Source organism: Pagrus pagrus (assembly GCF_965226575.1).
Source record: "Pagrus pagrus genome assembly, chromosome: 19".
Lineage (NCBI taxonomy): Eukaryota > Metazoa > Chordata > Actinopteri > Spariformes > Sparidae > Pagrus > Pagrus pagrus.
The window spans coordinates 24,722,733-24,735,474 of record NC_140203.1 but is presented as its reverse complement, the minus strand read 5'-3'; the positions used below and the strand labels follow the sequence as shown (position 1 = coordinate 24,735,474).

The 12,742-nt window shown below is 39.8% G+C and overlaps 1 protein-coding gene across 1 annotated transcript; it reads left to right on the top strand.

Annotated features, from left to right (window-relative positions):
• The first annotated feature begins 935 nt into the window (after window positions 1-935).
• odf2a (outer dense fiber of sperm tails 2a) lies at window positions 936-12,320 on the top strand. Its single transcript, XM_084383264.1, has 19 exons — window positions 936-1,093; window positions 1,683-1,799; window positions 1,983-2,096; window positions 2,207-2,389; window positions 2,547-2,734; window positions 3,423-3,564; window positions 3,815-3,940; window positions 4,395-4,469; window positions 4,644-4,715; window positions 4,857-4,973; window positions 5,105-5,290; window positions 5,491-5,600; window positions 7,263-7,398; window positions 7,637-7,747; window positions 7,839-8,102; window positions 8,661-8,761; window positions 9,800-9,962; window positions 10,401-10,526; window positions 10,614-12,320. Exons 1-19 carry the CDS (start codon window positions 1,091-1,093, stop codon window positions 10,782-10,784), a joined length of 2,505 nt encoding a protein of 834 aa, XP_084239390.1. The 5' UTR covers window positions 936-1,090; the 3' UTR covers window positions 10,785-12,320.
• Window positions 12,321-12,742: the final 422 nt, after the last annotated feature.

Sequence of the window (12,742 nt, the reverse complement as noted above, 5' to 3'; positions counted from 1 at the left end):
GCTATATATAGGTTTCTTCCCATTCTAAATCTTAAGTCAAAGAAAGAAAGGGGGGAAGTAAGTAAAAATGTCAAATAATGTTATTAATACATAGCAATGTATACATGACAATACAGTAGGGGGTAACGATACAGGGATTCAAACCAGGTGAAACTACACCTGTTCACCAGGATGATGATTTTATTTTTTAAAAATGATTACCGGAAGTTTTAGTATGTAATCGTTTCTGCCTTGACCCTCGAGGAGTTACTAGATGGGATGGACAGTATGAAAGTGTTCACCGCCATCCAGCGGCCAAAGTTAGGAACTACAACTCGATATTTGTCAATGAAAATGCTACTCATATGATATATGATATGTAATATTTATGGGCAATTGATTTTTAAAAGGTCCAGATCTTTTCTATCCACATTTACATCCAGTATTTCCGGTTTTATTTTGAATGTTTTAGATTTCACTGGAATTAATTTCACAGTACTGAGTTTCCAGATTTAATGCTGCCGTGAGTAAAATGAGAATTTATGGATCTTTATAGATCTCCATGCTGAGGTACAGCACTAAATTAACGGTCAAAGCGCCTCTCCAAAGCAAAATGATTTAGGTTTCAGTTGATAGCGTGTTTTAGTAGATTTTCCCAAATAGATTTGCACTAATTTTAGGTCGATTAAAATAAAACTTTTAGTTTTACTTTTAGTTACAGTTTTGGTTACCGGTGAAGGAATTCCCGTTCAGTGTATTTTTCTGCATAACGACGTGCATACAATAGGGAGGATTGATCTTTACACACTGCGTATCTTTGATACTACCATAGTTTGTTGAGTTAAGGGTGTTGCTAAGAAACGTTAAAATGTCGACTCTTTTCCAATCACTGTTGGAGAAAGATATCACGTGCTGTATATTGGCCAACCAGAGAGACGTTAGCGTCACTACCTGTTGAAGTTTATCCAAGCTTCCACTCCATGGATGTACACACACAGATTTTTGTATGATAACCGACTTATTTTCTTCATTTTAATTTTGCATTCTTAAAAGGAAACACTGTTAATGAAATATTTTTTCAGTTCCTGACTAGTACATTTTAGCTTCTCATATGGTAAGGCGGAGACTTTGCTGATATATTTCAAGGAAGAAAGGATGCTATCAGGATTAGCGACTAAAGCTATGGCTAATGTCAGGCTAAAGTTTACCTCTTGCTAAGCTACTTTACCTTTTAATTATATCGTATGAAGACCGACATACCTACCATCATCATCGATGTAATTCAGTTTAGTGTTATTGGGAATTGGATCGGCTCGTGTTCTAAATTCTATTTTATTTTTCCTTGCACTTGTTGGTTAATATATATTTTATATTGATATATGACTCCAAGGAGATTCAATAGGTGACAATTATTGAAGGCGCTTAAAAGTGTTTAAAAAAATACTGTCAAAGTTCCAAAACAGTTTACCATAATCGCAATTTACACAATAATCTCCACAATATACCCTCAGTAATTGTTGTTAATACGTTGTACTACAAAATTGTCTCTTTTTTAAACTGTATGTGGATTTATTTTCCTTGTGCTCCCACATACACCTCAAACCCTCCTGCCCGTTGACCTTTAGAGCTCATGTCATCAAGTTAACACTAATTTCTATGGTAAATCTTGATGTGAACTGTACCAACCACCTACTGTTTCACAGAGGAAAACAATGAGAACTAGGTCAAGTTCTCCTCCAATTCATGTGCATGTCAATGATGCCACACCGGTCCATGTGCACGTGAAGACCCAGAGAATTAGTCCTGCCAGGACTCCTCAGGTTAAAGGTTTTCTTTATTCATAAAATACATGATGTGATTTGTTTTTACTGTTTGCAATTATTCTTCACATTGTAAATGAGCACCTTTTGAAGATTTTTTGTCCGGAAATCTAGTCTCATCTAGTGTAGTTATTATGCATAGATGTCAGTGACATGCTGTTGCACTCACTCTGTGTTTTGAAGGGGGAGGCCAAAGTCGACAGAGGGAGACTCCGTCCTACAGCCAAGGTCAAAACACGAGTGCCATGGATACCACCTGGAAAGGCCTCCATACGGGATGCTTCTTACAAGTGGGAGGTAAAATGACACCTAAATTCCATCCTCATTTTAAAAGATTGTTTTTGTGTCAGCATGGCAAAAAGACTCATCCAGGCAAAGATGTGGTGAAAAGTGTCATTTTAACCAAGGGTCCAACGCACCGCCTTGAGATCACACCACCGCTCCCTGAACCAGAACCGGAACATTCCCAGTCTGCACTGCGATTGGGTGACCTGACATCGGAAGAAGAGGAAGGGCTCCACGGACGAATCAGCCAGTATGAGAAGAAGATTGACAGCTTACTGACTGAAGTCAGCTCTCTGAAGAATGAGGTCAGTTGATCTGAGTAGGTCTGCATCACACATGTCTTCTTATCAAGTCCCTGTTAGGCTTAAATCCATTAAATTACATCCTCACAGAGTTTGTATGACCACAGAGACCCCGCTACATATTGTTTGTGTGTCTGTCCACATCTATGTTTGCGTGCAGGTGGAGCTGCGGAAGAAGGAGCAGCAGCTGGAGCGTCAGTCGGAGCGGCTGACTGTTTCCCACCGGGTGATTGCTGAGCAGGAGGAGGAGCTGGCGGAGGTGACCAAGGAGCTGGAGGAGACTGAGCGGGAGAACACCCGGTTACGACAATCCATGGAGAAGATGCTGGAGGAGAGCGACTACAACAGGCAAATATTATACTGAACACATTTACAGTGCTTCATATGAGAGAGGGTGGACTGGAAGTACAATCAGTTCTTCTTCTTCTTCTAAAATCCTGCTGTTGCTGAGCACACAAAGACAATTACGAAATGATTCAGTTTTTGTCAAAAATATATAATAAATATGTTTTTTTATATATATAAGAATATATATCTCCTAATAAGCTTGTTGTCTTATTTGTTTACTTCTAATCGCATGCATCACTCTGAAACACTTGCTAAATACTGCGACTCAGAGCCATGACAGCTTTATTTATACATTTAGAAATGACTTTTCACATGTGATGTGAATCCTGCATTGTACAGATTTAAAAAATCAGGCTAAAGGAACAGCTGCTCAGCCTGATGCCTCTACAGGGGTGAGGAGAAAGATTTAGATCTTGTCCATAGCCTGTAGGCAGATCATCAGAAGAAGAACGTCTGATTTATTTGGTCCTCTTTAATGCTTGTCCTCTATTACATTTTTATGTCTGATTTGACACTTTCCTCTTCGATAAACTGTTATAATCAGTTCACTGCAAACTGTTTTTTCAGATATAATCGCTATGGAATCTCAATAACAGGAGCGATAGATCAAATATTCATGTATCTAGGAATATTGGTAGGAAGGCAACGTTTGTGTACTAATGCACTTGTTTCTGTCTTGTCCTTGCAGATTAGATGGGGAAAGTGCGCAACAAGATAAAGACGCTCTGCTCAGGAAGCTGATGGAGGCTGAGGAAGATGGGGCAGCTGCTGCCAACCAAGTCTCAGCCCTGCGGGAATCTGTCTCCAAACTATGTGCTGTTGGTGGCAGTGTGAGTTTTAACTCTGTATTTGGCCTTATTATATGCGTGTCAGGTCCAATATGCTCTAGAATGCTACAGGCTGCTGTTATATCCAAGGAAATCAAAACCAAAAATATGTTTGGGCACAGAACAGCACATTTTCATGTCATAAATGTGCAGAATAAATGTTGATATTATATGATATAATTCATTGATTTGACAGAATTATTCTAATATTGCACATCTTTGTCCCTCTCTGTCTGTCTGTTTGCTGGTGAAGAGGCTGTCTGGCTCTGAGACTTCAGGGTTGGCCCGCCAGAAGGAGCTGTTGCTACAGAAACTGGAGACATTTGAAGCCACCAACAGAACACTGCGGCACCTTCTCAGAGAGCAGCACGGATCCCAGGTACTGTGTGTGACGCAGCTTCAAAACACTGTCCGTTAATACATCAGAGAGTCAGATGGAGAACTGGGAGCATGGGGAACACTCTGGTCCTCTGGATGTGAGATGCTAACTGATGCATTTTCTGTGTATATTCTCTGTAATCAGCTTCATACAGTATATATTTCCTTCCCATATTTGAATGTCATAATGCCATTAGAAGAAAGAATTTCCTATATAACTATCCCAGTATAATATCTGGGATAGCAGCTCATCAGATAAAACGGGAGAAGGAAACTTCTCTCAAAGAAAGCAGAGAGAAGGTGCTCACAGTGTGTGGAGTGGCTGGTTACAAAAATGGCACAAAGTGGATTTAGCTGCTGATTTACTGAGGCAGCAGTCAGCTCCTGGGACTGACTTCTAGACAGATCTCCAAAAAATGATGATGTAGTGATCTCGACTCTTCACTTTTGAGCAGATGGAGTCAATCCGACTGTCAGAGCAGAAGGATGCATTACTCAAGAGACTGGCGGACACAGAGGCAGAAAATGCTGTGAGTTTAGTAGATGTCTACTAAATCTGCCGTATTTCAATTGAATTAGCCTAAATGTTTGTATTTTTATGTTCAGTCAGCAGGCTCTACCTGTCATATATTTTCCCATGTATTGTGTCTTGAGTTTTCCCCATGTATGAAATGTGCTCTATGAATAAAGCTTTCCTTTTACAGCACCTTGTAGTGAAACTTCAAGAAAAGGACAGAGAGGTTCAGCAGCTCTCCACACTTTTGGATACTGAAAAGGTACTGGTCTGTGATGCTTTTTACAGTGAATACAGCTCTGTCAGGGATCAGAGCAAAGAAATGTCTTACTGAGACAAATTTAATCCTTCAGACAAAACAGAGTATGTATTTGTCCATAATGTATATTCTGCTGGACTACAGGACAATGCCAAGAGCTCCGCAGACTTGTCTAAAAGCCTGGAGTCAACAAGAGCTCATTTACAAGGACAGCTCCGCAGCAAAGAAGCTGAGAACAACCGGCTTACTGTGCAGATAAAGGTTTGTCGTGGTCACTTCTGTCTGTCCTAGCCTATGCCATTGACTGTTGTCTGACACTCTGCTTTACAAATGGAAAGAACAAATAGTGAATCCAGCTGTAATCCTTGGTTTTGTCCCTTCCATTGGTTCAGAACCTGGAGCGAGCAGCCAACCAACAGAAAGCAGAGGTGGAGCACCTGACAGAGCAGCTGGTGAGGCTGAAGCAGCAGGCCAGCGCAGACAGAGAGGCTCTAAAACGAGCCACACGAGCCCAGAAACAGCGGGCTGAGCGCAGCGAGGGCACTGCAGGCCATCTGAGTGTTCAGCTGCTGGACATGGTAGGACTGTGTCACATAAATCTCTAGAGTCTAGACTTATTAGTCAGAGTTGTTTCCTTCAGTTCATCTTTCAAGAAAGCTTCAAGCCCCTAACACACACAAACTTTTTAGAGTGGTGTCTAACTTAACTAATGTAACTTAATCAAGTAAAAACATTTCACTGTAAAGAAAATCGTCAGTTTTTTCTTTCTTTTCAACAGGAGAAGCAGGTGGCTGATGCCCTGTCAGCAGCTGAGAGCTGGCAGAGTCACCATGCCAAAGAAGTGAAAGACAAGAGTAAACTGGAGATTGAAATATCGCTGTTGAACAGGTAACTGCAGCTCTGTTATGGCTTCAGCTATAGACGAGTATAACCATCTGTTGTTATGATAATCCAACACTGTGGAACTAGAGGAGCTATTCAAAGATGAAAGCAAAGTGTCATGCAGAGGGAGGGACAGCTCTGGTGATAATCAAATAATCCAAGAAAGCTTCATAAAGACTTTTCCATTAGATTTATGTGACGTTTTCAAATGTGAAATTGGTAGTAGTGCTGCAAAGTCACAGATAGACTGACATCCCCTCTACTAGTGTTCTGTCAACATTTCACACTTCTTAGTATCTGTGTATAGTATGGAGTGGGGCATATATCTTGCATCTGTCATCTCTCCACCTCCCCTGCTTTTATGAGGTGTGTATTACTTATAACGAGTCGTTAGGCTTCATGCAAGAACATTTTATTTATACACATTGACTCTACATGGAAGAGCACTTTGCATTAAATGTGACACTTCACATTGAACTCATGTAATAAAATAAGATTAAATCCACTTAAATGTTTCTTTCAGTGTAGTTTGACATGAATGTAGATTGTTAAAAAGGTATGGCTTAAAGGTGCACTATTTAGTTTTGGGGGAGAAATTGTAGTCAGAAGAGAAAGATCCTCATTTACTAGTTTTTAAAAAAAAATTTTTTTATGCCTAAACAATTTAAAGGTTAGAAAAGCTCATTTTTGAGTCTCATTCCGAGCTCATCAAGAACTGGCCGACCCTAGTTGGGAAAACAGGTTTCTGAACTAGGGTTGGCCGCCATCCCAAAGTGTTTTCTTACAAAGAGGAGCTTTAAATCAACAAGCTGACCTTAGAGGACAACACAATTTCATTGTGTTTTACTTTGTTTATATGTGGCGGACCCTGCCACCTTTCTAGCTAACAGTGTTCTGGGACCTTATTTTCCTCTGAGAACAGCTTGTTTATTCACTTCTAGAAAAAATACATATTTCTGATTTTGTATTATTACCTCATTAATATTGTAAATATAAACGTTCTCAGTTTGAATTTCTTCTCCAAAACTGCATAGTGCCCCTTTAAGCTAAGCTATCCATGATGGGAGACAGTCCAGTGGACATGAGCGACACATATAAACGTTTTTTTTTGTTTGTTTGTATGTTAGTTCATTCTTTTTAATACATTGTTATTCTAGTCAAATTAGTGTTTTTCTTCTGTTGGACAAATTCAGACATAAACATGACTTGCACCATAAAATTTGACTTATGAGAAGTTGTTGAATGAGACAAGTTCTCTGTAATCACTTGTGTGAGTCACTGAAGAAGGCGTCTTTTTGAATGGATTTGTTCTGCATGAGGCACATTGGGTGTTTTTATATTGATGCATCAAACCTTCAAATAATGTAGTCATGCAGCAGCTGTTTTATTCCCCCGATACCTGTAAGTAAACCACTGAGAAATCCGATTGACTCAAATAGTTTCTAATAGTACATGAAGCTCCAATTGTCATACAATCAGTACAACAGCAGCACCTGGTGAATTTAGACTTTTTTGAGATGCAATGAAAGCATCATTGGTATTTTTTTGCTCGTCATTCTCAGAATTTATCAACTAGTAAAATGTTACTGCTGATTTTGGATCAAAACTTCACCATTGTGGTCATATAAATGAAAATGTGACAGCTGCATGTTGTGTGTTATGATGTAGCCGTATAGCAGAGCTGACAGAGCAGCTAAGTACTGCAGAGGATAAAGGCAGAGTGGAGAAAGAAGCCCTGTTGGATCACCTTCATGGACTGACCGCAGAGAGCACTGCTGCCAAACTGGAGAACCAGTCCCTCAAGGTGAAACAGCCCACAGACAGCTGCACCTTACTTTACAGTCAAACACAGTTACTGAATGTTAACCTGACCTAGCCCTGTGGCACTCATCTGTGATTCTTTTGTGTCTTGGATAATGTCCTTCCTATCCCCGTTTTTCATTCTAATAGACTTACATAACTTATATTAGATTAGGAGGATGAACTGCCCTTTTAATGTTATGAGTGATGACACATCATCTGAAGCTGTGTGTTCTTGTCAGGCGACAGCATCTGCAGTGGAGGAGAAGCTGGCCTTGTCTCAGTCAGAACTCCAGCAGGTCAAAGCTTCCATCAAGCAATATGAAAGCTTGCTGGACAGCTATAAAATTCAGGTATGTGAAGTGAAGATCCAGTCCATGAATACCGTTATTGTTCATGAGGAGTCTGATCCCAGTTTTCCGTTCTGTAACCGATGCTACACAGGTTGGAAAAACCCGGGCTGAAGCGGATGAGTACTGTGCTAGACTGGCTCAGGCAGAGAAGGAGGTCCAGGTGGTGCGGGAGGAGCTGGAGCAGGAGATAGATGAGGTGCGCAGAGAGCTGCTGGGTCGACTGACAGAGCTGGAGCCTCTGCCTGAAGCCTTACGACGCTCTGAACTCCAACTGCAGGAGGCTCAGGACAGGGAGCGCAGCCAAGACAGACGCAGCATGGAGCTGAGCACAACCTTGACTGATCTCCGTATGAAGGTCAACAACAGTCCTAAGCATAGAGGCTCCAGTTAGCATCACAGAATAATGATTTAAAAGTGAAAGTGCTAAATCAGATATGATCACATTGATTTTGAGAAAACACAGAGCCAACACTCACCTCCATACTGCATTTTGCTTTGTAAGGTGTAACACTAAATCAGTTTGGGCTGAAAAATGTACATTTGGTACAAAGAAAATCGTTTTGTGGAGCTCAATGGAAAGTTAGCACTATACTCTCTCCACAAACAGAGGTAATGCCATCGACAGACAGAAAAATAACTTCTAACTATTTTTTTCAAAACAGGGAGAATAATTAAATATAGGAAGACATAAGAAAGGTGCTTTTAACTTTGAACTGCAGTAGCACTAAAAACAACATTGGTATGTGTCAAAGGTCACTATTAACCTCAAACAGATTGAACAAATTAAGGTTAACGTTTGCCATTAAAATGTATTTCAATTGAATTTCACATCACACACATGCAGTTAGTTTTACTAATAGCTCTTACCTGAACAAATCTCATCAGAATTTGGACTTGTCTTATGTTGTGTTAGGTGGAGACCCAGGGCAGCCAAATGGAGCTTCTAAGACAGAAGAACAAGGTGCTGCTGGAGGAGAACAGACAGCTTCAGCAGCGAGTGGAGAGTTTAGAAAGGTCGCTCACCACTTCTACACTGGCTTTGACACTTTGTGCCCCCCTCAGACAAAATGTATCCGCCGTTCTGTTTACAGGACAATCAGCCTCTAAGTTCCCATAGTTTGTGGGTTTGCCAGGATGTAAACAGCAAGTATAATGTTGACATTTAGTCCGTGAGTTACTGTATTTTTTGCCTACAACTTGAGCCCTGTTTTTGAGCCTTTATATGTTTACATTTTGGCAGATTGACACCATTTGAATTAATTCAATGAGATATTATCAGTTCCTGTTGCAATCTAGTAATGAGTGTACAGACAGTTATCACTGGATTAATTTGATACTGAAGAAAACAAAAACCTGATGATTGTTAGACAAGTTCTGGGGTGAAATCTAGCATCTATTTTAAAGGATTTCTAAGTGGAATCCTAGATGTTTATTCTAGATGGACAATTTGGACATCAGATCCAATGATAGGAAAGTGTCTCACCTGATGTACTGTGTAAGTACCATGTCTGTGTGTTCAGATTTGACTGAGAAATGAGTCTGAGATGGATATTTGAGGCAAATTGTGGCACTAATTGTTTTAATGTACCTTAATTACTTCCATGAGATCTCTGTCACTGCCACAGCCTCAGCACCAGCTGCTAACTGTGTTGTTGTGCGCCCACTCAACCATAACTGTTGTTTTTAGAAAACTGACATCTACCTTCCCCTTTGCCACTTTCCTGTGGTGCATGTCTCCTCTTCCGTATTGCCCCTTCAACTAGTTTGAAAACCTCTGGTCCAGACTATGCAGTGCATTTGTCATACTCCCATAAACTAATCCTGTAAGCTAAACTAAAACTGTTTGAGTTTTGTTATTTTTATGGGTTAACATCATCAAGAATCTGAGTATTATTATTTAGCTGCAGACTTCAGTGTTGGAGGATACAGGCACACTACATATACCTCATAATTCTCAAATGAGTGTTGATAGCTTAACTATTTAATTGGTATAAGTAATTATTCTAACCGTTCATTGTTGTTGTTGGTTTCCTTTTTTGTGTCATCTTGCAGAAAGCTGGAGGAGGCGGCCAGTCAGAACAGCGACCTGCTGACCGTCATTGCCAAACGAGACAACACCATCCACAACAATCAGCTCCACCTGGATGAAAAAACACGGGAATGTTCCCTGCTGAGCCGAAAGCTGGAGGATGCTCTGGATGATGCTCGCCAACAGGTCTGAAACTGAAAACAGTAGTTAAACATAGGTCATACAAAGTGTTTGTTTAAAGAATGCAATAGTAGATCATCAACAGCACTGCATAGGAGAGGCCTGGGTAGCCTACACATTTAATTGAATAAGAACTCTAAAAGACACAAAAACAGTCGCAGAGGCAGGGGTTCTTTGGCACAAAACACACAATGTTGCACATCAAAAAACCAAGTTAAATCTGAGCCCCATAGAAACAAATTTGAAGTAGTGCAGTTTTTGGTCTGAACACTGGCTTACACTTTGGTGTTAACACCCCTGGGCTTCTGCAGCTTGGGTGTGTAGAGTTATGTCTAATGTATTTAATAGCATGTTGTTAGGAGTGTGTAGGGATATATTGTGTTGTACTACATTTCCCCTGCTGTTGCACATTGATTAAGTCCAATATATCATATTTATATCCAGATGTCAAAGACCAGAGAACGTGCTGCCACCAAAGAACACTCCACCCAGTCTAAGATATTGGACCTAGAGACCCAACTTAGCAGGACTACCTCAGAAATCAACCAACTGCGACGCAGCAAAGAGGAGGTAAAGGCCTCTCACCATGGTTTACTCAAAATCTGTGTGTATCAGCTGTGTCGGTAGGTCTTTAAGGTATATGTTTATGATGCTCAGGTGGAGCGGCGGTACCAGAGCCGACTGCAGGACATCAAAGATCGCCTGGAACAGTCGGACAGCACCAACCGAAGCCTGCAAAACTACGTCCAGTTCCTCAAAGCCTCCTATGCTAATGTTTTTGGAGACTTGGCCCTCAGCAGCTCACTGCATGGCCCCTCACCTATCTGATTGTCAGAGGTGTATTATACTCTACATGTATGTATGCACACATTCCAAAACAGTACTGTGGGCAGAGCCTGTTAATTTTTGATTGGCTAATAAGAGCTGGAGGCTGTGAGGATGTTAATCTTGCTTATTTGCCCGGATTTGAACCAGTTCGGTGAAGAGCTGCAGTATGTATTTGCTGCTATTGGTGCTTTTACAATTTTTCTGTAAACATTTATTTAGAACTGAAATAATAGACAATAAAATATTTTACTGGATTAAAAAAGTCAATCCTAAAAATAAATGTAAAATGTAATTATTTTAAAGCCCCTCAGATGCCTTTTTAATCACCCTCATGGATTTGACCAGGGCTAGGCCTCAAAATAGTATCACAATATTTTTTGGTGATATCACGATACACAATATATACGTATCACAGTATTTTGTAATCTCCTCCAAAGCACTTATAATATTTTTGACCAAATGTCTCGATAGCGATGTCGTGACAATACTCAGAAAGGCTAAGGATAAGGGGAAAAAACAGAATAGTTCGAAAGATTCTATAATCACAGTTAAAATGTAATCATAGTGGCTTTAAATTAATGAGACAAGGCCTTTGTTTGAGATCTTGAAGACTAGACTGATGGTCACCTGTTACTTCTTCGACATTACCCACGCTTATTCCAAGGGTTCTTTAATCCATTAAATGTATTTCTAACACCTTCTAAGACTTACTAAGACTAACAATCAATGTGAGAGGAATGACGGCTTCAGAACTTCAGAACAGGTAATTAACAAAAGGACAGCATAGTAAAAAATATTGTTTACCCTTACAACATGCTCGGGGTTAGACGGTTCATACAAACTGCAGAAAGTGTCTGTAACTTGCTGCTTTTACCATTCTTTACCATACCATGCCATTTCAATGTTTGAAATAGTCTTGCTACGTAGACCAAATGTGATCAACAATAGCAGTTGGGCGCTAATGTCACTGAAGACAACAACTGGAGCCTTACAGTGTTTACTCACTGAAAAACAGTGTCGAGTCCAGTCCAGGTGCTTGTATGAGTCCACACTCTTGACTTCATCTTCCTGGTTGACAACCATTATGGGGGACCTCCTGTTCCTCTGACAGTCCACTACAAGCTCATGGGTTTTGCTGATATTGAGCTTCAGGTGATTGTCATTCTCACTGGAAATGATTCACTTGAATAATACTCGTCAATAACTTCCATTTCAGCAAGGAGTACATGTAATACCTTATTAAATTAATTCAGTCTTCATTTCATATATTATGAGTCTATACAGACATGGGTGTAAACTGTAGCTTGAATAAATGGCATACGCGAGACAGTAATTCTATTTTTTTTCTATGATTTTATCTGAATTTGTTGTTTGATCTTCAAGACCAGACATCAACAGCAAATATGTGTTTTCAGTCTTTACAAAAGCTACGGTTAGTTTTGATGGTGTTTTGTGTGCTTCCAGATTGAATGTGACCTGAAGAAATTCATGACGAGTAATTAAAGTCAGTTTGTATTTTTTCATGCAAAAAAATTATCTAAATTGCCTGTTTTCTTTATTCACACAGTATATTTTATCTTTACCCTCAGCCAGTCATGGGAGTTTTCTAAAACTCTGTAGTCAAACCATCCCTGACACATAATGGACTTAAATGTAAATCTACTCTTTGTTTGTATAGAGCTGAAAACATTGGTGCTATCACTGTCCTTTGGCTGGTTCAAGACAGTGTGTGTTAAAAATGCTAATTATTGGATTTACAGTTTCACAAACTAAATTATCAATAGTAGTTGCTTGTGTTTTTATTCACAAGTGTTTTATAGAGTGTATTCAATAACTGAATAATTGACATCCACTGTGGATAACAGCAATAAAACAACAAAATGTTTTTCACCTGAAGTCAAACTGACTGGAGTTTGACATTGCCTGTGTCGTTTTCTCAACTTTTATTTTGTACATGT